At 35.2% G+C, this 24614-nt stretch overlaps 1 protein-coding gene across 2 annotated transcripts in view; it reads right to left on the bottom strand.

The window, feature by feature from the left end:
* The window catches only part of BLTP3B (bridge-like lipid transfer protein family member 3B), an 87225-nt gene that overhangs the window by 40008 nt on the left and 22603 nt on the right, over nucleotides 1-24614 (bottom strand). For both annotated transcript variants that reach the window (XM_020903636.2, XM_020903637.2), the window contains 6 exons: nucleotides 12643-12805; nucleotides 11494-11532; nucleotides 10351-10442; nucleotides 6417-6606; nucleotides 5469-5609; nucleotides 4226-4396 (listed from right to left, as the gene is read on the bottom strand). In XM_020903636.2, coding sequence (XP_020759295.2) covers nucleotides 4226-4396; nucleotides 5469-5609; nucleotides 6417-6606; nucleotides 10351-10442; nucleotides 11494-11532; nucleotides 12643-12805 — 796 coding nt within the window. The remainder of the gene's footprint in view (nucleotides 1-4225; nucleotides 4397-5468; nucleotides 5610-6416; nucleotides 6607-10350; nucleotides 10443-11493; nucleotides 11533-12642; nucleotides 12806-24614) is intronic.

Raw genomic sequence — 24614 nt, 5'->3', positions numbered from 1 at the left:
AGCCCTGTATACATTAGCTACATACACTATTATATGCCCTGAAGAAATAAATAATTACTTTGTAAAACCACCTGTAATATTATTTAGTACCACAGGTGCTCTTCAGAGGTGAGGCATGTCTTCTGAACTTGAAGAAGCCAGAAAACAGCACAGGTTTATAACAGTTTGTGAGTTCACATTCTTTTCTCCCCGAACAGAGAAAACATAGTATACTGTTGAAGTATAAAGACATCTGTGAACTTTCAATAGCTTAAAGTAACTCTACATATATAAGTATACTCTGAGATGATCTGTATATCTGTTAACCATAAAACTATACATGAAACTTTGGTAACAAAAGAAGACCAGACTTGTTATTTAAAATATTTTTAAACTTTCTAAGAACAATTCGTTAACAAAAGTATAGTTATTTACAGAAAATTAAAGTACTGTATATACAGCTTATATACAGTATATAGCTTCTTCATAGTAAGAACTATAATCATACTGTAAAAAGAATTTCAAAGTGTACTCAGTAAATGAGAATCTCTTGATAAAAATGACTGGGGTCCACATTATTTAAAGGAAAGCAAAGATGTAACAGTTGTGAAGCCTTAAATTCCAGAGGTCCAAGTAAGCTTTTTACTAATTATTAAACTGATTTTCATCAGAAAAATCACTTTTTCTTATGTTTTCCCCCATCCACTTTTAAAGCCTTACAGACTATTACTTATGGCTATGATGGTATTATTGTGAAAGAAAACACTCTCCTGAATTGCTTTAATTATGTTTCCTGTCTTTCATCAAGATAAATGCTGATACAAATAAAAACATAAGCATTAATCTCCCTACAAACTCTTTTCTTCATACTAAGGTACATTCAGGCTTTTGGATGCTATTTGTAGGGGGAAAGTGGCCACTATGAACTCTTGCCTCATGAATAATCTTTTAAAAATTCTTAATTTTCAAGTTCGTAAAGCTCGGAAGTTGTAAGGTGAGCAAAGGAACACAACTACTTCACTCTCTAATGCACACTCTTGGTGCCTCAGATGACACCTAAAATAGCGGTGAGACTACTACCACTGAAGAAAGACATCCCACAGTAATGTGAGTGGCTCAGTTTAACTACCATAAAACATTAAGGAGTGACAAAAAAGACTAACTAAATACTAATGGCACAGAAGAAAACTACAGCCATTTGCTACTACATCCTTTCTAAACTATGAATAATGCAGATGCTTAGGCAAAAAAAAATCTGTAAGGAAATACCTCAAAATGGTAACACTGGTTTTGTTATGGTAGTAGCATTATAGAATTTTGTCCTTGTTTCTCATTTCCTAACCTGTATCTTTATATAGCTTCCTAATCTATATTCTATTTTATATAGACATCTATCTACATATTGCATAAATAAGCTATAGTAACATCAACACTTTGTCTATTGATCTTTCAATTATCATCTCTGTTAATGACATCCTAAATTATAATACATGAATCGTCACTGCAAGCTTTAACAGGCTAGTGTTTATGATGGTAATACTGCAAAATATTACCTCCTGTACTTTCTTAATTATTTTTTTCCACTCCAAAATGGAACTCATTATTACCTTTTCTTAGCCTTACATCCCCTAATCAAACCTGCTTCCTTCTGGACTTATTCTTCTGGTTAATGGAATTACTAATTATTCAAGAAGTTTTCAACTTCTCTGTCTTCTCTATCCTCAACTGATAAAACACTCAAATATCTTTCCCCAGTTTGGCTTGTTTTTTCTTCTTTCAAACCATTGCTAGAGATCCAAGTCTACCCCTTCCCTAGAGTAGCAGCCTTCCTACTCTTCAATCTACCCTCTTATAATACCACCATGTCATACTTAACTTCTGTTTCCATTGACTTCTGTATGCCCATGGGAAAAGTAAACATATAATGCCCATCATGTCTAGTGGCCACTTTGCTTGAACTCAGGCTACTTCCCCAGGAAAACCCTATTCTATGCTATGATCCAGTACTCTGTTCATCAAACTTTTAACATTAGATCCCCACAGAGAATTATATACAAAGACATCTGATTGGATAAATATTAATTATTTGGTAGAATGATACAGGATTCACCATCAATTCTCTACAGGTTCACCATCAACTCTGTTTTTATAGCTTAAAGCTCTGGGAAACTTTGTTCACATCAATAGGTAGGCTGGAATGAAGTCAATTTTGTTTTAGCAAAAGCAACACGATTCTATGAACTCTTTCAAGTTACATGCCAGGATTCACAAAGTGATCTACTGTAAAAAAAAAATTATTTTTAATAGTCTAGCAGCAGACATTTATTACATCTTCCTTCAAACATGTTGAAAGCAAAGAAGTGGAAATCACCTAATGAGTTAGTTTGTCACTGGTCCTTCACATCCAACATGGACAGCAATATTTCAAATTGCCTGTCATTTCCCAGAGATTTTTGGGTCAAAACCCTCCTGCCCACCTCACTATCCACCCCTGACAAATCTATCACAGTAAGAACCAGGATGAGTAAGAAGAATGCCTTTCATTTGTAAAGTAGGATACTAGGATAGGAGTAACTACGGAACTGGAGAACCAGACTGACATCTTAACACAACAAAGAGTATACATCAAAATGGAAGAGTGAAACAATTTTCTTAAAACTTGGAAAGTTGTCACATATTCACAAGGCATGTGTACCGTCACTCTCAAAAATAATGCTCTAGTAACCCTAAGCCCCTCATCTTTATCAGAAAATACCATGCTATCTATCCATCATACTTTTGTAGACTCTCTTTCCTCATCTGAAACGCCCTTTCTCTCACCTGTGAACTCCTACTCATTTTTCAGACTTAACTTCATTATCCTCTTTGTGAAACCTTTCCAAAGTCCATCCACAGCAGCTGATTAAAATCTCCTCATCCCTCCTTTCAGTGGCGGCTCTGAGTCTTCGCTGCTGTGTGCGGGCTTTCTCTGGCTGCGGTGAGCAGGGGGCTCGCACTGCTGCGGCATACCGGGCCTCTCGTACAGGGCTTCTCCCGTGGCGGAGCAAGGCTCCAGGCACGAGTGCTGCGGCGGTTGCGGCTCACAGGCTCCCGAGCACAGGCTCAGCTGCCCCACTGCATGTGGAATCTTCCCAGTTGTTCCTGTTGTTGTTCAGTTGCTCAGCTGGGTTCGACTCTACAGACTGAAGTCCGCCAGGCTCCTCCATCCATGAGATTTACCAGGCAAGAATACTAGAGTGAGCTGCTGTTTCCTCCTGGACCAGGGATCAAACCCACATCTACTGCACTGGCAGGCAAATTCTTATCCACTGTACCACCAGGGAAGTCCCTCATCCCCATTTTTAATTCTGCACTCTGGCATTTATGCTGGACTGCAATGATCTGTTTTACATCTGATTCCCCATTACATTCTGAGATCCTTGAGGGCAGGTTCAGACAATATTTATTTCTACATCAGCAGCATCTAGCCCTGCACCTGATGACAAAGCAGGCAGGCAGTAAACAATGCCAACGTGACAGTCACAGTAAAGCCTAAGTTCCCACGTATCAGTCAGATTACCAACGAAGGACAGGAATCACTCTATTTCCAACGAAATAATTCAAGAATTATGATTTCACAATATCCATTAAGTTTTTATTGGATAGATATAAAAAGTCCATCGTACTCATAAAATTATCAAAAGACACTACACGCTGAGATTTCCAATCTCCCTTCTACAAAAATCTTCATGTTAAATTCTCAGTATTTAGTGCTAGGAAAGGTTAGAAAACTTTTTCTTTTTAGGAAAAAAAAACTAGTAGTGCTTCTAATTTTAAGAAAGTGATCATTATATAGCTTCCCTCATTTTTGTCCCAGCCATCAGACAATTCTAACAGCTTTGTGTTCACCTTCAGCAATTCCCTAGGGCTTTTATGTCAATCCTTACATTCTCTCCCTTGACTAAAATCACCCAGGCTTTTTCCTTTTGGACTTAAGTAATCTTTAACTTGTATTTTTATAAATTTCCTGAAAAGACATATTTGTAACATCAGAATACTTTTATGTTATCATTAAGTCTAGTGCCAAGCACAGACTTGCAAATAAGATATGTACTATATAGACAGAAATATATTCGATATATAAGAAAATTCTTGGGCTCAAAGTATTATAATCTATTTCACATAGAGAAAACAACTAACCATTCTGATTTTTAAACCACTAACATGTAAAGTGAAGTGCTTTTCCTATTAGCAGTTAATAGCATACCTGTGCAGGTTCAGGAGCCATACTCTTCCTTTGCTCTGTTGATTTTTCTATTGCTTCACTAAGAGACTTCGCATACTGTACCATAGCCTTCAACTGGGAATCCGTTAAAACCCATAGTAAGTCATCCAATATTAGAACTAACTTTGTTGCAATGACATTGCAGTCCTTTAACTGTCAGGGAAAAATGATTCATAAAATTAAACCAAGTAATAAAACTTATAATGCTCTTGTACTTTTTAAAAGTTAAAATTTTTTCAATGATTTAAATAAACGCTTCCTTTATCACCAAATATTTGTTGAGTTCCTGTAATATGGAAGAAATATCTCCCAGTATTGGAGATACAGTGGTAAAAAAAAGACTGACAGGTTCCTTTACCTTAACAGGTACATGTTACATAGGTATAAGCATTTGTATAATTTAATTCTGTATTTATAGCTTAAATCATATAATTATCAATGTTAATGCAACCCTAAGTGACCCTTGAATAATGCCGCGGTTAATGCATATAACTTATAGTTGGCCCTCTGTATCCAAGGTTCCTCCATATCCAGGGTTTCTCTGCATCCTTGGGTCCAAACAACCTGGACCATGCAGTACTGCAGTATACACTACTGAAAAAGATCCACATATAAGTGGACCCATACAGCTCAAAACTGTGTGGTTCAAGGGTCAGCTGTAATTCTATTAGAAAAGGAGGCATTAAAATTAATTAAAAACTAAAATGCTTTTTTAACCACATTTCACAATATTTGTATTAAGTGTCATACTCTAAAAAATTCTTTTAATTGAGCCATGTTTTTTAAAAAAGTGATTACTTTCCCACATTAAATTTCATCAAAGTCTATGGATTTCAGATGCTGACATCCTTAAGCAGCTACCTTCCATATTTATCTAAATATACAGTTGTATCTTAATAGCCTTCTAAAACTAGTAGTTTTGGTTACTAATAGTGAAGACTTTACTGTTTACCCACTCCTGAGGAATATTCAACAGGAGACATAAAATTATAAAATAGCTACTATTTCGTAACTGAGAAATCTATTCAATTCATCAAAAATAAAAATACTAATATTAAACCTAATGGTATCATCACACCAGGTTTCTTCAAATATTGCTTGAGGCACTATATTTCCTTTTATTTTGCACTGTTTTAATATGCCAATATTTCACCTATATATAATTTAAAATTTCTCATCAATTCCAATAGTTGCCACATGAATCAAAAGGTAACTGCTGACTTACTCTTCTTTTGAGCGTGACTCTGATCTTTGACTGGTTGGTTATTAAGCGGACAGGGGCGCACATAATTTCCAGATGTGCGCTCTGGGTGGCATCTGCCTCTATTCGGATCATCTGCCAATTTATTTCCTTAAAGGTCAACACCTAAAGGGAGAACAAGAGATTAGGTTCACAAACACAAAACGGAATAAGAAAAATGCAGATTTATAAAAACAAAAAAAAAGTTACAAAAATGTATCTTGTGGGATTTCCCTGGTGGTCCAATGGTAAGAATCCACCTTCTAATTCAGGGCACATGGGTTCGATTCCTGGTCGGGGAACTAGGATCCCATATGCCATGAAGCAACACATGTCACAGAGCAACAGCCCCTGCGCCAACCAGAGAAGCCTGGGGGCCGCAACGAGGGAAGACCCTGCGTGTCACAGGTAGAGAAGAGCACTCACGCTGCAGCCAAGACCAAGTGCAGCCAAAAACGGAAACGCAGCTCTTCACAGATGGTCACATGGTCCTCCAGATCTATTCACTACGCTTTCACTTTTAATTACACACTTTCAAATTCAGGAACACATCTCCATAATTACAGTCATCATCTGTAAAGCTGTTGACACTTTTATTCCAAGTAATTTAATTTTAATATAAAACACAAAGAACATTTGAATTATGTAACCATGAAGAATTTAACAAAACATATTTTAATTTTGTAAATTTAAAATTCAATTCTGAGTAGCTTAGAAGTTAAAATAGGACTCATTAACTCTCTAAGTTGAAACATTAAAAATGTACATTTTATAGTTAAACAAAAATAATACAGAGAAAAGTACAGTTAATGGGAAAAAGTAAATCTAGTAGTATGTGAATATAGGCAACAAAAAGTAATTATTTTAAATATACTTTAATATTAATCAATGCTAAAACATTTTTAAACAAAGAAAGAAAAACAGAATCTTTACCTCTCCTCTCTGTGGATCCTGAATACGAGTAAATCGTAAATCTCCATGTTCCCAGTTTGCATTTACACTATAGATTCTTAGCTGGGAAAGTTCAAAGGAGGCATTAAAGGCTTTTGCTCCAATGCGAATGACAATAGAATTTACGGAAACAGTAATTCCTTCAACTACTTTTTCAGCAAAGCTGTATTCACTGAGAAAACAAAGCAAAATATAATGCATTAAAGCCAAAAATAAATCATCAAAAGTGAAGAAGTTTTCTGTTAATCTTCTCACACAAATTGCCATATTACTCATTTTTGTTTAACAAAATGAATTTTAAAACAATCTAGTCTGGTTACATGTAAGTTACCAAAAAAAAGCTATTTCAAAATGCTAAAGGTTTTTATTTTTTATTTTATTTTTTCAAAATGCTCAAGGCTTTTAAAATTGGCCTAAATTATTTTAATTGCCATCCAAAGTTGCTTGCTTTAAAAAGCATGAGTGCAGAGAACTGGCATCAATAAAGTAACCAGACGGCTAAACTCCTGGCACACAGGGGGCTGCCGAGGCCAGCTGGGCTATAATCTCGCCGTGTAGGGGCAAGGCCAGAGAAGTTCACATCGCAGGGTCCAGTTCAGTGGACACTCATGGAGCATCTACCATGTGAACGATGCTAGGACCTAAGGGAACCAAGACAGCTGTGGCTTTACAGGGCTTGAAAGTTACTGGGGGAGGAAAAAAAAACACATATCCTAGTAACTGAAACATGAGGCAGTCTGTTTTTAAGTGCTTTTTTAAAAGGAATCGTTGGTACACTTGGTAGAGGAAGAAACTGTTTAGAATTAATGAGAAATATATCCAAAATAGAAAGATGAACTTTCCTCAAGGAGAGATAAGAAGGAAGGAAAATCTTAAAAGAGGGAAAAGCATGAGCAAAGACACAGAGAAACAATAAAGGTCATGTTTCAAGAATAAGTATACATGTATATATATTTAGTATATATGTATGGCTGAGTCCCTCTGCTATCCACTTGAAACTACCATAACATTGTTAATCGGCTGTGCTCCGATACAAAATAAAAAGCTTTTAAAAATGATAAGTACAGCAAGACTTAAATACAAACTAGATTATCAATACATTTTGGCAGGGGGGTGGTGAAAGCTTTTGCAAAATTGGCACCTTACTTCAATCATGACCATTATTCTAAAATCTGTATCAGATTTCTTGCTGAAACTTCAGACTGTAAAATTCAAATATCCATCAGATAGCTCTACTTGGCTGCTTCTCACATATCTCAAAGCCAACATCCATAAAGTAAGGCCATCATTTTTACTGATCACGCACATTGCTCCTCTATACCTGCTATGCTTCTTGATTTACTATCCTAATGAATAAATAAAATTACTTATCTTTCCTAAAATTCAGATGACTTATCTTTTAAATCAGGATATACTTTGTAGCTTACATTTGGACTGTAGGAAATATGGCATATGAAGCAAGAAGACCATCCCTGGACTCGTGATACTTTAAAAGGTATTAAGTATTATTTGTAGTATTATAAATAGTAGTATTATGGTTTCATTAATACTATTGCAAGTCTATGAGCCTTAGTTTCCTTACTCGTAAAATGAAAATAATAGTTATTTCAAAATGTTGGTGTGGTCTTTAAGCAACATGTTATTTTGGAAGAGTTATTATGACCCTAAGAACAAATATTGGTCACTTAGAAACATTTCTGGAGTTGGAAGAATATTTTTATAATAATTATCTGAGAATACCCTTTGGAATATTCAAAGCCATCTACTCTAATCTATGCACGTTAGAAAGTTTTACAATTGTGTCGGAGGATTTACCATCAGAAGGGTAAAGGCAGAATCAATGACTAAAGTGTACGTCTTTCTGATTATATCGTCTATTATAAACTAAATTTCACTTTACAAAAATCTCTTCTGAGTTTGGTTAATCTCCACATAGACATCTATCTCCATGTGAAGTGAAAAATCAAATTCCTGAACTTACAAAGTTTACTAAACTACCAGTCTATGGGAGCACTGATGATTTATAGGTCCTACACAGAAGGAAGGGCCAGCCTATTAATTGTTAATTTCCCTCTATTTTAACCTCTTAGCTAAAAACAAAATCAAATGGATCAGTTTCTCCCTAAACTGCATGACTGTAAAGAACTAAAGATATATATTCATATACTTGACAACCATTCTAGACCTAATGAATCATTAATTTCAAAAAAGGAGCCCAAAAAACCCTGTATATTTTTATAAGCACCCTAAATGACTTACAATTTGACAAGTGTGGAAAACATATTTATTAACACCCAAAGCCAAAATTATAAAGCTTGTTGGTACTATAAAAACATGAATCAGGAAAAATACTGTCAACTGCTTAGCATACAATAATACCTAATTTATGCCACACCTAATTAAAATAAATCATTTGTTTATAACAACTTTCCTGAACTACTTTTGCCCTTTTAATAGTCTTATAAACATCTCAGTTTTTTCTCCAGTATTTCTGACTAGCCAATTTTAAGATCAACTGCTCCTACCTGGGCTTCCCTGGTAGCTCAGCTGGTAAGCAATCCGCCTGCAATGTGGGAGACCTGGGTTCGATCCCTGAGTTGGGAAGATCCCCTGGAGAAGGGAATGGCTACCCACTCTAGTATTCGGGCCTGGAGTTTTCCATGGACTCTATAGTCCATGGGGTTGCAAAGAGTCGGACACAACTGAGCAATTTTCACTTTCACCTTTTTCTCCAATATTTCTGACTAGCCAATTTTAAGATCAACTGCTCCAACCTACTTTATCTAACCTGAAATCATAATCTAAACTTTAAAATCTCAAATTGCTGGAAAATACATAAACTACAAAAATGTTAATGTGAAGGCTCTTTTCCCCATCACTATTACCTATAATCCAAATATAAACTGTATATCTGATAAATCTGGCTCTCAATCAACTCTCAGCAGTGGATGGATCACCATTCTATTCCCACGTGAAAAGTCACTGATCAGACTGTAGGTATTCTCACAGAATGCATTAATATAAAGATGGTTCAACCTTGGTAAAAGAGGAGGAAAATGTGAGAGAGAGTATGTGTGTGTACCTGTATGTGCACATTCAGTCTCAAGAAGAGTTAATCCCTGGTTCTACACAGCACCTATAATACTGTAAATGTCCAGGGCTGCCACGCTGCACAACCTGAGGAGGCACTAGTCACATTAAAATCTATGTAAACTTTTTACATGAATGCCTGTACCACCCAAAAATTGTGCATAAAATCTGTTTTGAAGAAACTGTATACATAAAACAAGATCCAAATTTACTGAATGCAAAGATAAACAGGCAAATTTTTAAATATCTATTTTTTAAGAACCACTCTAACTTCTCAAGATGGCTTTGTGAACTGCTCTCCTTTACTTTGTAAAATGCTCTCCTTCATAGGCTTCTACGTTATTAGCATCTGGTTTTTATCTACCAAAATTCAATCTGTAGAAACTGTGAGTGTTCTATATTTAATGAATTTTAGAGTAAGCTAAAAGGTCCATACTTTTTTAAGGCATCAACTTAAGAGTCATAAAAGGTCCACTGATGCAGAGAACAAATGTTATGCAGAGAAAGTGTTTAGAGACCAAATAAGAGACTATCTGATTTATAGAATGCCTAAGCTCTTCTTCTTCCATTTTCTGCTGCTGTTCTGCCTTTGACTGATCATTATTATTTAATATCAAGGAAAGCAAGATGAATAAAAGAGGCTAAAAATCAATTCTGCTACTTTTGCAAAATGTTTACTAAAACTATAAAATGTTTGATGGGAGAAGTGACTGAAATAGAGTTGAGGCTGGGAAATTTTATTTTATGTCCTATTACTGCAAATAACAGAGCTGACTATAGGAAAAACATTTCCTTTGCCAATCATACGTATTAATGGATAGCTTACCTTTGTCCTGAAGCAGTTGCAATTGGTGATGGGCCATTTGGGTTTCGTGGTTCTTCACATGTACTCATTTCCATTACTACTTTATCCAAGGACTAATGAAAACACATTAAACATTAGATATTTTATTTTATGTATAGTATAAGGATATTATCTAAGACTACTTTCTCATTCATTTCTTTAGGAGCAAAGAAAATAAAGCAGAGTCATTTTAAATGTCTCTCTAAAGGTCTAAAGACTGAGAAAATGCTCAGTCCTTTCTCAAGGCACTTATTTTCTGCTGGACAAGCTTATTACAGGAATACAGGAAAAAAAACTGTAAGTAAAAAAAAAAAAAAAAAACTGTAAGTAGCAGCCATACACTGCTGAGACCATCAGGTTTCACAGAAACGTAATTGCTAACCTCAGAATGTACATTACTAATTGATGGATTACTTATTTGTAAATAGGACTAAACAACTTCTGAAAGCTCCTCCCAATCTAAAATCTGAGATTTAAAACATGTAACTATAAAAAATATGAAAAAATAAACACTCTCATAATGAAAAAATTCCTCAGGCTAAGTTTTTCTTGAAGAAAGATCGAATGTCCTTAGTAGTCCTCACTAGCACATCTCCAGTCATCTCTTCATTCTCTATTTAATACTGAATTTGTCTGAAACTGCCTTGTGTTGTTTACTTGTTCACTGTCAGTCTCCTTATAAAGATATATGTTCCCTCAGGGCAGAGGGGAAGCATTCAATAAGTATTAGCGGAATGAATGAATCAGCAAATGACCAAATAATCAATTTTCCTTAAAAAGTAAAGTACATTAAAGAACATATTATATATTAAATCAGTAAAAGCAGAAACAGAAAAATCTGGGTCAAATTTTATTAAAAGAAGAAGCCCACAGTATGTCAATAAAGAGTTAAAAGATACAATAAAATATATTAACTTAAAATATAATATTCTAGACCTGAAGAACTTTAAAGACCCTCTCATTTTAAAGTTCAAATTTCCCATTTAAAGACTGAAAAAACTAAATACTATCAAAATAGAATGAAAGCTAACAAAGCCATAAGATTATGTTTCTAAGAAACAAAATATTAACAGAGTAGTTATACACAAATATAAACAATTATTTCTGAGACAATTCAGAACTTACCAAACAGATGGGATGAGTTTTCAATTTTGTCCATGGTATCTATAAAAGAAAATTTTTCTTTAAAATGAATCATCAAAAAAATAATTTAAGACAGTAATCAACACAGATGACCCCTTAACACAGCGATAGACATACCAAATTATATCAGATGACTTAAACTGAACAATTCATTTATACTCTTGAAATCAGCTGCACCTATTTTATTTTAAAAAAGATTATTATTCTTATTTTCTTGGTCATCTTTTTAAATAAAAATTTCAGGTTCTACTAACATTAATATTATCTAAAAAATAATATGGTTTTTTCTCCAGTTCTGAAGATACATTTTGATTTTATAGTTTAAGAATTCCCAGCAAAGCATAATCAGTGTTTTGCCCATTTAATAATCTTTTAAATTCTAGAATTCCAGCCAATTTCCTTGTAGATATTCAAGACAAACATAAAAGTAAGACCATTAATGTTAAATGGAAGTAATATCAAATAAATAATGTTCAAATAAATTCTATACTAAGGATAATATTTTTTGAAGACATTTGGGTTTATGGAAGATAGAACAAAAATTAAATAAAAATTAAAGGTGACCATCAAAGGATGGTTACGAGCAAACTTTCACAATCTTTTCTGTGTAGCCCAATTTTAATTTTAATTTTAGCATGCAGTATTTCTACTGAGTAGGCGCTCAAACTAAGCCTAATCTTTAAGACAAAGAAGCAAAATAATATGGTTAGAATCAAAGATAATAAAAAAACTTAAGTTTTAATAAGCAGGAATAATATTAAAAAAAAAAAACTTTAAAATTCTCAAAATAAGAAACAAATGGGGAAAAGAGACAAAATTTCAAACAAAAGTATAATGTCCAGAATAAGATAACTTATCAGTCCTTATTCCTTCATTTGAAGTAGACTCTACTTACTACAAATTTAAGCTGTCCCATTTGACAAGTCCTATGAAGAAAACTTTAAATATGTACCAAATCTTAACAATTATTTTAATAAACTATAAATATTGCTTCAATATGAATATTAAATTTTCAACAAAATTAATAAATTAATAAATAATGCAGAAAAGAAAATATATACTTTAAACGATAGGGATGAAATAAATAAAATGAAAACAGAAAATGCCCTTGCACAGATATCAAAGACTCACCCTAATTGATGCTTTATTACAAAAAACTTTGTTGATAGCAAGCCATGTTGGCAAATCCAACATGTTCTGGAGCACCTCTTCATCCAACTCCAAATTCTTTAGTTCACCTTCTCCTTTAAGGGTACTAAGATTTATCTTGTCAGGAGATAAATTTTTGGTAAATCTGAAAGAGAATACATATTGACATTTATTTTAGTGTTAGTTACTGTACCGCTGAGTCATTCTTGCAAATATACAGAGCATTAAGAATGTAATAGTGGATTTCGCTGGTGTCCAGTGATTAAGAATCTGTCTGCCAATGAAGGGGGTGCAGGTTCAATCACTGATGCAGGGCACCAAGCCTGTGCGCCACAACCGCTCGGCCCTCACTCCGGAGCCCGCGCGGCGCACCCACTGAAGCCTGCACACCCAGGCCTGCGCTCTGCGGCAAGAGAAGCCGGCACACCACAGTGAAGAGCAGATCCTGCTCGCCGCAACTAAAGAAAGCCTGTGAACAATAACCAAGACCCCGCGCAGACCAAAATAAGTAAATAGTAAGAAAAAAGAATGTAATAACAACATGGGCTTCCCTGGTGGGTCAGCAATAAAGAATCTGCCTGCAGTGCTGGAGACCTGGGTTCAATCAATGCACTGGGAAGATTCCCAGGAGAAGGAAACGGCAGGCTACTCCAGCATTCTTGCCTGGGAAATCCCATGGACAAAGCAGCCTGACAGGCCACAGTCTCCGGGGTCACTGAGGTCACTGGGGTCACAAGGGCAGGACTTAGTGACTAAACCACCACCATACATTTAAATATCTTAGAACCAGATACATTCAAGCTCTAGTTCTTAATATCTTTCAAACTTATGACTACTTAGTATCTACTATTTTCCATGTATTATGCAAGGATTTGAGCCAGCCTCTACTACATTTTACTTTGCTATAGATAACATCACAGAAGTGAATATTCTTATTTTACTAACCAATCCACAAGTGAGGTAAGGAAACACTGTTGTTGTTCAGTCACTAAGTCCAACTCTTCGCAACCCCATGGACTGCAGCACACCAGGCTTCCCTGTCCTTCACTATCTTCCAGAGTTTGCTCAAACTCATGTCCATCGAGTCGGTGATGCCATCCAACCAACTCATGCTCTGTCACCCGCTTCTCCTCTTGCCCTCAGTCTTTCCCAGCATCAGGGTCTTTTCAAATAATTCAGCCCTTCGCATCAGGTGGCCAAATTATCAGAACTTCAGCTTCAGAATCAGTCTTTCCAATGAATATTCAGGATTGCTTTCCTTTAGGACTGATTGGTTTAAACTCCTTGCTGTCTGGCAATCTTGATTCTAGCTTGTGAGTCATCTAGTCCAGCATTTTGCATGATATACTCCGTATAAGTTAAATAAGCAGGGTGACAATATACAGCCTTGACCTACTCCTTTCCCAAATTTGAACCAGTCCGTTGTTCCATGTCTGATTCTAACTATTGCTTCCTGTCCTGCATATAGGCTTCTCAGGGACATGTAAGGTGGTCTGGTGTTACCATCTCTTTAAGAATTTTCCACAGTTTGTTGTAATCCACACGGTCAAAGGCTTTAGCGTAGTCAGTGGAGCAGAAGTAGAAAACTGACCTTTTCCAGTCATGTGGCCACTGCTGAGTTTTCCAAATTTGCTGGCATATTGAGTACAGCACTTTTAACAGCATCATCTTTTAGGATTTGAAATAGCTCAGCTGGAATTCCATCACAAAGGAAATGAGATATAACTCTTCAGAAGTAGAAGCAGCAGCAGATGCCAACACTGCCGCCATTCATCACACCAAGTATTTAATGAAAGTGCCAAAAGTCACATTAAAGATTTGACTCTGAATTTTAATTAAACAATGCAGATTCTCTACAATGATTTTAAAAGGAAAGTTCTTAAACTTAAAAGAAGAGACTGAAAATAATAACAGAAAAACAGCAAACATTTTCCAAGGGTTTACTGGTAGCAGCTCTTCTCTTTGAGTGCATGCATTACTGATTCTCAGGATAACCCATTAGAGTCAATACTACTTTTATTCCCACTTTTTACAAGAGTAAATATAATGAGAAACCAACTTGTTTGCCCAATGTCACAACCAATAAAGATGCTAATAGTAACAACAATAAATTACACATGCACTTTAAAGTACTTTCATATGTATTAATTCTTAACACAACCCTGAAAGATTAAAAAATTGCTAACTTTACCCAGCTTTACTTTTTCAAAAGTGAAACTATTGACAAAGTTAACTACTAGCTAACAAAAAAGTTATTAGCCAGTCTTCTACCCTTTTTTGATATTAAATATTAAAGTAACAAAATGAACTAGGTTATTTACATGCCCTACACACCATAAGAATCAATATGCACATTCTTCTGCATTGACTCTAAACCAGAATTTCTTGAGTCAGATCTTATCTGGATTCGTATCTTCTCACAAGATGTCAATGCATTGATTTAGTCAATATAAAGTTCATATTTAACTCAGAGTTGATCAATAATGCCAAGTCATTTCAAACTTACCACCAATCATGTTTGATTTGAAAATACAAAGTTTCCTGATAGGCTGCCATTTCTAAGCACATAGGAATGACGTATCATTGCCTCAAGGCTGAGTATCAGTGCTTGAAGGGAGCTAATTCAATAAGTATTGGGTTGGCCAAACGAAAAAATCTGAACGAACTTTTTGGGCAACTCAACACTTACTGAGGATTCACTATTCAGACACATACACTGGCAGGCAGCATACTCAAGGTTCTGGCCTTTGTGAAGTGCTCAGTTTAGTTGGTGAGAGAGATCAAAGAGCACGACTAAGAGTGAATACAGCAGGGGTCTTAATCCAGAGGTTCTTTGAAATAGGGACTTCTGAGCTGATATCTAAAGGATGAGCAGTAGAAGTTAACTAGGCCAGAAAAAGAAGGGGGCAGGAAAGAGTTTTCCAAGTAGAGGGAATAAAACATACAAAGGTTCTGAGGCAGGAGAGAGTATAAAGTAGAATAGAGATCAGCATCTGGAATGTAGCAAGAAAAATGGATAACTCTTGAAGGACAAAGAGAGTGCTGATTACACATTCATTCATTCAATAAATTTTAACCAATATCTACAAAGTTAAATATATAACAAGTCAGAGTCTGATAACTATGGAGGAAAAAACAAAGCAAAAATAACATAGGAGGTGCAAGCAAAGGATCTTTTCATTTTTAAGAGTGGACAGGAAACGCCTCATTAAAAAGGTAACATATGGGCAAAGATCTGAAGAAAACCAAGGAGCTAGCTATGCAAATATCTAGAGGAAGAATACTCTAGGCAGAGTTAAAGCTAAGGAAAAAAACTTGAGGAAAGAACATCCAGGTCTGAGAAAGAGCAAAAAGGCCACTGTAGCTGTAGGAGATGAACAAGGGCAAAAACGAAAAGAGATGAAGTCAGAGAAATAACCGGGGCCAGATCATCTGGGGCCTTTTAAGCCACTCTAAGGACTTTGGATTTTACTCTGGGTACAAATGAGAATGACTGGAGATGGTTTTGACTAGGATAGGATAAGAGAACAATTTTTTAAAGGATCACTCTATTGAGAAGAGATGAAAGAGGTACATGGACAGAAACAGTGAGCCCAGACAGGAAACTATTACAATAATACAGGTAACAGAAGATGTTGCCTTGGATCAAGTTGGAAGAGTAGGAAGTGGTAAGAAGGAAACAATTCAGGACATACTTTGAAGTTAAAACAACAGGATTTGATAATACAGACTGAAGGCAAGGATGGCTCCAAGGTTTTTGGTCTGAGCAGAGAGAAGGATAGAGTCACCAATTACTGGGTTAGAGACGGAGAAGTAAGTTTGGGATAAAGGATCAGAATTTAGGCTTAGAGTAGTTTAATTAAGAGATGCTTATCAGATATCCGAGAAGATACCAATTAGGTCAGATATTGAAATCTTATTCAGTAGCTACAAATTTAATAATCTCCAATGTTATATATGTACGTTTACAAGATAGAGACCAAAAAAATGAAATGGCTCAAAGACTGTGGTCAAAGACCACTAAGAGGCCAAGGAACCCTAAGAAGGAAGGGACAGTGAGGTAGGAGAGAAATCAGTTTTGCTTTTTTAGGTGGGAGAAAATTCAGCAGGCCTGTATGTGGACAACAATGATGCAGAAAAAAGAAAACTACTGATGGGCAGACACTTGATATAACAAAATCCTTGACTAGAAGACAGCAGATGGAGTACACAAGACAAGCTGGCTTTGAAAAGTTTTGGTTTCTGAAAAGCATGTTAATATTTTACATGTGTAAAAAGTAAAATAAGAAGGAATGTGAAGAGGAAAACACCTAAAACTGAAAGTAACTTGAAAAAAATGAACCTAACTGTATTAAAAAAGAAAAATACTGTAACCATACTGAAGGGGAAGATAGGAAGAAAGGACAAATGGACAGATGAACAAAAACTAATCTGAGTAACTCATAAATACCAACATCTGACTATATATCTTTAGTGTTGGGCAGGGAGGAGTCGTTAGTGGAGAAATCAGGCAACATCTTAACTGGCTATGGTACAGGAATGTTCACCTCAGTGGTATTTACAGAAGGAAAAAAGCACCTAAATATTCATAATAATGCCTTTAATTGTGATATGTTATGCCTACATATATACCAAGTTGTGTGTGTGTGTGTGTGTGCATGTGCACACATGTGCACAGCTCTGCCATGTCCACCTCTTTGCACCCCGTGGACAATACAGCCCACCTGGCTCTTCTCTCTGTGGAATTTCCCAGGCAAGAAAACTGGAACAGGTTGCCATTTCCTACTCCAGGGTTCCTTCCCGACTCAGGAATCAAACCCATGTATCTTGTGTCTCTTTCACCAGCAGGCAGATTCTGTACCACTAGCACCATCTGGGAAGATGGTATCAAGTAGTACATGTTGCCAATTCTATAAAGAAGTGGTTACACTATACTGCGTGATGAAAATTCAAGGTTCAAAATTATATACTGTGATTCCAATTATATAAAAAATGCATTATAAAATCTCAAATCAATAGTACCTATGATTGGTGAGATTTTAGATTTCTTCATCTTTATACTTTTCTGTATGGTTTAGTATTTTATAAGAAGTATATATAACTTTGATAAAGACAAAACTTCAATAGAAACCCAAAAAGATAAGACAAGCAAAAGTGGTAGATGGAATGATTAAAACATGTTATTCACAAGAAATCCAATTTCCAATTTAGTTCATACCAAAGGGACAACACATGCAAAGAGCGTGGACCTTAATGTCAGACAAACAAATGTGAACTCTAGTTAGGCTACCTGCTGTGATACCTCTCTGCCTGAATTTGCTCATCTGTAAAGTGGAGAAAATAACACCAACCTCAAAAGAGTTCAGTGAGGATTAAAGATAATATATAAAGTATTGGGTACAAAACAGACATTGAATTAAGAGTCTTCTCCCTCCTGCCCTGCTTTTCACTGAGGTTAAATTACAAAGGCACGGAAGTTCTCTGGTGGCCCAGTGGTTAAGAATCTGCCTGCCAATGCAATGCAGGGGACACGGGTTTGACTCCTGGTCTGGGAAGATTCCACGTGCTGTGGGGCAACAAAGGCCATGTGCCACAATTACTGAGCTCTAGAGCTGACGCTCTGCAACAAGAGAAATCACTCCAATGAGAAACCTGAGCACTGCAACTAGAGAGTAGCCCCTACTCACTGCAACTAGAGAAAGCCCGGGCACAGCAAGGGAGATCATGCACAGCCATGAATTAATTTTAAAAATTTGTTTAAATAAAAAAACTTACGAAGGCACTGATTATAGCTTTTTAACTGGAGCAATAACAAAGGTTCAGGCTTAGGAATTTCCTGGTGGTTCAGTGGTTAGGGTTATGCACTTTCAGCGCTGAGGACACAAGAATTTGATCCCCAGTCAGGGAACTACTATCCCACAAGCAACAGGGCCAAAAAATAAAGTTCAACTTTATCCAAATAGTACTTTAAACGTGTCAATATTGCTCATCTATTAAAATATTTTAAAGAGGAAGCTGAAGATATAATGCTGTCACATCCACAGCTATTAGAAAGTTGGTTTCTTATACTAGGTAGGCCACAGACACATCAAATTATTTCTCTGCTATTATTCATATGTGAGGCTTTAATTTACATGTTTCCATTTTAAACAAATGTTTCCCAATCATTTGTTAATATAATTATGTTCCTTCCAAAAACAGAGACAGGAGAATGTTTCCTCAGTCACATTTCTTATAACTAATTGATAGAGGAAAAATACACTTTAAGTGTATGCTAGGAAAACAAAGGAACAAAAACCCACAAAATAACACCAAGGCATGGGAGAGCTATGCCTCTACCTACGCTTTGTCCAAGTCTTGCTATAAGCTCTTCAGACTAAATTGCCCTGTGAAGTCTCCAGATAATTGTATTATTCTACTAAAAATTATAATTGAGCAGGGTTATAATACAGGGCCTGATCCTAAAGAGAATCAATTATTATCTGAAATAAACCTCTTTAGTTCACTAAAGACTCATTTAAATCTCTAAAAGGTATATAAACATTTTAAACCAAACGTTTTAAAAAATGGTATATCTCTAAGTCAATGAATTAAATTTCTGAATAACTATTTGGTAGAGATGAGGGAGAGGTGGGAAATCAGAAGCACAAAATCTATATAAAACTAAAGTAGATACATCACAGACTTAAAGTGAGGATAAAAAAGAAGACTGACCGACCTGAAAATGTCAAAATCATAACAAATGCAGAGAAGAAAGTCAAAATATAATAAAGATAAAATTGACGCAATTCTTACTGATTTTATTTTTAAAATTAGGAACACAGCAGTATGTCCCATTACTATGTATATTATGCCATGTAAAGAGATTTATTTTAAAATAAGCATGTGTTATTTTAACATTGGTATTATATGAAATAAAATTTAAAGGTGAATGTATATATTTTACTGGTTAATTTTATATTTTTAACAATATACCAATTTTAAAGCTAACTTAATACATGTAAGCTAGCTTCTATTTCATTCAAAATCTTTAATTACATATATTACATGAAAATAAACTTACTATTTTTTTCATTATTAACAACAAAATAGCTAAGTAAAGGAATAAAATTTCCAGGCAAATGGACAGGATAGGTTTGATTTATATTATACATTTTACAATTAATACACAATGAGAGTTTAAATTATGTATAAAGCACTGTGCAAGGTAAATATTTAGGATAAAACAGAAGTATAAATTTTATATCTAATGTTACTGTAAATTTTAGTCATGATTTATTTGAAATTTCATCAGATCCATTTGATAGCTATACTTAAAAAAAGATTATAAATTATTTGCTAAAGTAAACTGAAACAGATTTATGAAATGAACTATCTCTAGGTTAACTATACTATTTGGGGGTAGAATCATAAAATTTTACTGTTAAAAACATCTTAGAACATCGTTTATAAAGACTTCTCTGAACTACTTACCTTCTTCCACAATTACCTCTTCACATTCAGATAACAAATCCTGGGACATTCTTTTAAAACTTCATCACCTAATACACATTTCTTGAATTTTATTCACCTTGTCCTGAAAGTTTCTATGGTTCCTATTATAGTACATGTTATTAGAGATTCACATCAATGCCTACTATTTTTCTAAACTTAGGAAGCGGCTATGTTACTTAATAATATTTTTCTTAAATAACAGCTATAATTAGAAATAATCATTTTAATTCTGGTATTCCATGCGTGAAAAACTAGATTTTACAGGTAATTTAACAACGCATGTTGAATTGTATAATTTAAAAGTTTTAAGCAGGCACTAACTGAAGTTCTTGGATAGGCTTCAAAGGGGTTTTTGAACACCAAAATGGCAAAGAACCATTGCTTTAAAGCAACAGGATTAATTTTAACCATCCAGAAAATAAATTACTTCAATACCATTGCGTTTGACTTAATTAACTTATTTTTAAATTAACTTATTAATAATAAATACCTCCTAGGGTGCCTGCCCAGTTACCAGTGATTCCACTCAAAGGCTATAAAGACAGGGAAAACGTACAGCTCTAAGACATGTTAACATACATCCTTGGTTACAGCTGATTTGATCTAGCGAATGACAAGGCATTTAGATTCTTTAATCATATTTCTTCCTTCAGAGATTTAAAACTAAAACACTACATTAGAACCAAGCTGACAAATAATAAAAATGATGACTGAGAAACACAAATCCAACATTTTAAAACTTAAAAGATACCATAAAGATTCTTCCCCCATCATTATTCCAGTCTCTCCAATTGGGCCCAGCTAGAATCCTGAAACAAACCAGTAACTGAAATCACTAACTAGTATCTCAAGACTGTGTGTCCATACAAAAATTACATTCTCAGTGCATATGAAAAGATATTATAAGAATCAAAATTTTTATGTAAGCAAATCTAACAATAGCTTCTGCCTGACTTTATTAAAAATAATATTTCTAGAAGAGTACCTTAAGACCATATGGTAAAATTGTACGAGAAAGCATGCTATTGGAGCATGCTCCCAAAATCTGATAGTCTGCCAAGTCCTTTGGCTAAGATCATTAAGCTGTGAATCTTCACCTAATTACATCCTTTCACAGACCATGAGCTTCATCAGGCAGCCATAAAGATTTCTCCAATTGGGATTTCCACGGTGGTCCAGTAGCTAAGACTCCACACTCCCAATGCAGGGGGCCTGGGTTCAATTCCTGGTTGGAAAACTAGTTCCTACATGATGCAACTAAAGATACTGCATGCTGCGACGAAGGTCAAAGATCATGTGTGCCGCAACTAAGATCCGGCACAGGCAAATGAATAAATAGAAATATTTTAAAAAAGATTTCTCTAATCAAAACTAAGAAATAAATGAGGCTTTTCTAAAGAAACCCCTATTCCATTTCTGCCTTGTGTGCATGCCAAGTCGCTTCAGTCTTGTCCAACTCTTTGCAACCCTCTGGGCTGCATCCCACACCAGGCTGCTCCACCCCTGGGATTCTCCATCAAGAATACTAGAGTGTGTTAGCATGCTCTCCTCCAGGGATCTTCCCAACCCAGGGATCAAACCCACGTTTCTTATGTCTCCTGCACTGGCAGGCAGGTTCTTTGCCACCAGTGCCAGGTACCTTCCCCAATACCATTTTTCCACCCCAGCTGTATCCTCTTTAACCAGGCACCCTCCTATTAAGGCTAGTTGCCTTCTTGCCCCACTTTTGCCTCATCTTCAGGCTCAAAAAGTAAATTAGTTGGTTTCAAAATTTTGGATATGAACTACAGTACATACACATACAAAACAAATTATTTCTTGAAGTAAAGTTTAATACAGTCTGAAATTTTCCACTCTATTTCCTTCTTTAACAACGGCCATCAACAATACTGACTGCACAAAGCAAACTATGACCCACAGTGAATCAAACCATGTGTAAGGAAGGTGTGCATCATGACCAGGCAGTCATGCCAGTAGTGAAGACTGGTTTAACACTCAAAATCAATTAACACAATCCACCACACGGAAAGGAAGACTACAGGATGATCTCAGTAGAGGCATAAAAAAGCATTTGACAAAGTTAACACCACGAATGGACATATAACTCTCAATAAACGAGGAACTGAACAGAACTTCCCCAAAACTACAAAGAACTTGTACAAAAACCCTAGAGTTCATACTTTATGATGAGAGACTACAATGCTTTTTCCCTAATACAGAGACAAGGAGGTCTGCTCTCAATACTTTTATTCAACACTGTATTAGAGGTTCTAGCTGATATAGGAAGGCAAAAAATAAAAACAAAAAATAATTTTAAAATAATAAAAATAAAAGGCATTCAGTTTAGAAATAAAACTTTTTTTTCCCAGATGACATTATTATCTATGTAGAAAATCCTATGAATCTTAGGACAAAAACAAACCCAAACTACCAGAACTAATAAATGAGTTTGGCAAGGTTACAAGATATAAGACTAACACAAAAAAATAAAATGAATTGAAGACACAAGAAAGACTCCCAGTGGCCAAAGCTGGACAAATCTGGGCAACAAAATACAATTTATTGGATTATAACTCAAAGTATAAAATAAATATATGTGAGTCTACACAGATAAAAATGCATGACTGAATAAGTAAATAACTGGGAGAAAATAGATAAACCTCTTGCACAGAAAAATTTTAAACAGCTTATAAGATATTCCAACCTTAGGGAAGTGGAGCAGAACTCCTCACTCAGTTTGTGTTAGCTGCATATAGTACTTCCTTCCTTCCAAAATATACGGTATGGAAGTGAGGAATAGAGTAATTTTATAGTAGATAACCTGACAAACACTGTATCAATCAGGTGATCAATGCAACATCACCAATAAGAGATCTAAAAACACAAACAGACTGAAGGTGAAGAGAATGAAAGAAGATAATTCTATGCATGGAAATCAAAAGAAAGCCAGAGTAGTAATAATTATATCAGGAAAACTATACTTTAATACAAAGACTGTAACAAGAGACAAAGAAGGAACTACATAGTGATCAAAGGATCAATCCAAGTTGAAGATGCAACAATTGTAAACATATATATATGCACCCAACATGGGCTTCCCAGGTGGTGCTAGTGGTAAAGAATCCATCTGCCACTGCAGGAGACACAGGAAACACGGGTTCAATCCCTGGGTTAGGGGGACCCTGGAAGAGGGCATGGCAACCCATTCCAGTATTCTTACCTAGAGAATCCCATAGACAGAGGAGCCTGGTGGGTTACAGTCCATACGGTCACAAAGAGTTGGACATGACTGAAGCAACAGCATGCACACCAAACAAGAAAATCTAAATACGTAAGCAAATAGTAACAGACATAGAGGAAGAGAAGGACAGTAACACAAAAACAGAAAGGGATTTTAACACCCTACTTATATCAATGGACAGATGATTCTGACACATAATCAATACGAAAACACTGGTCCTAAATGACACATTAGACCACATGAAGTTGATTGATATTTATAGAGCATTCCATCTAAAAGCAGCAGAATACAAATTCTTTTCAAGTACACATGGAACATTCTTTAGGACAGATCACACAATAGATTATAATACAAGTTTCATTAAATTTCAGAAGATTACCGGGATGGGGAATACATGTAAATCCATGGCTAATTCATTTCAATGTATGACAAAAACCACTGCAATGATGTAAAGTAATTAGCCTCCAACTAATAAAAATAAATGGAAAAAAAAAAATTTCAGAAGATTGAAAACATTAAGCATCATTTTCAACCACAACACTATAAGACTAAACATCAACTACAAGGGGGGAAAAAAAAGAACAAAAAGCACAAACATGTGGAGGGTAAACAATATGCTCTCAACAACCAACGAGCCACTGAAGAAGTCAAAGAGGAAATTTAAAAATAACCTAGAGACAAATGAAAAGGAAAACATGGTGACCCAAAATCTACAGACTAAGCAAAAGCAGTAACAAGAGGGAAGTTGACAGCAATACAAGCTTATGTCAGGAAACAAAAAAATTCGTGAAACTAAAAAAAGAAGAACAAACAAAACCCAAAGTTGGTAGAAGGGAAAAAATCATAAAGATCAGAGCAGAAATAAATAGAAAAAATAGAAAAGATAAAAGAACAAAGAGTTGGTTATTTGAAAATTTAAACAAAACTGACAAACTTGTAGGCAGACTCTTCAAGAAAAAAAAGAAGGGCCCACATCAATAAAATCAGAAATGAAAAAGAAGTTACAACTGACACCACAGAAATACAAAAGATCATAAGAGATTACTATCAGCAAATATGTCAATAAAATGGACAGCCTAGAAGAAATGACAAATTCCTAGAAATGTATAATTTTCAAAGACTGAATCAGAAAGAAATAGAAAACATGACCAATTATCAATAGTAAAAGTGAATTAAATAATTTCAAAAACTCCCAACAAACAGAAGTCCAGAACCAGAG

Source organism: Odocoileus virginianus, chromosome 23, assembly GCF_023699985.2.
Source record: "Odocoileus virginianus isolate 20LAN1187 ecotype Illinois chromosome 23, Ovbor_1.2, whole genome shotgun sequence".
Taxonomy (NCBI): Eukaryota; Metazoa; Chordata; class Mammalia; order Artiodactyla; family Cervidae; genus Odocoileus; species Odocoileus virginianus.
This window is presented reverse-complemented; position numbering and strand designations above follow the sequence as displayed.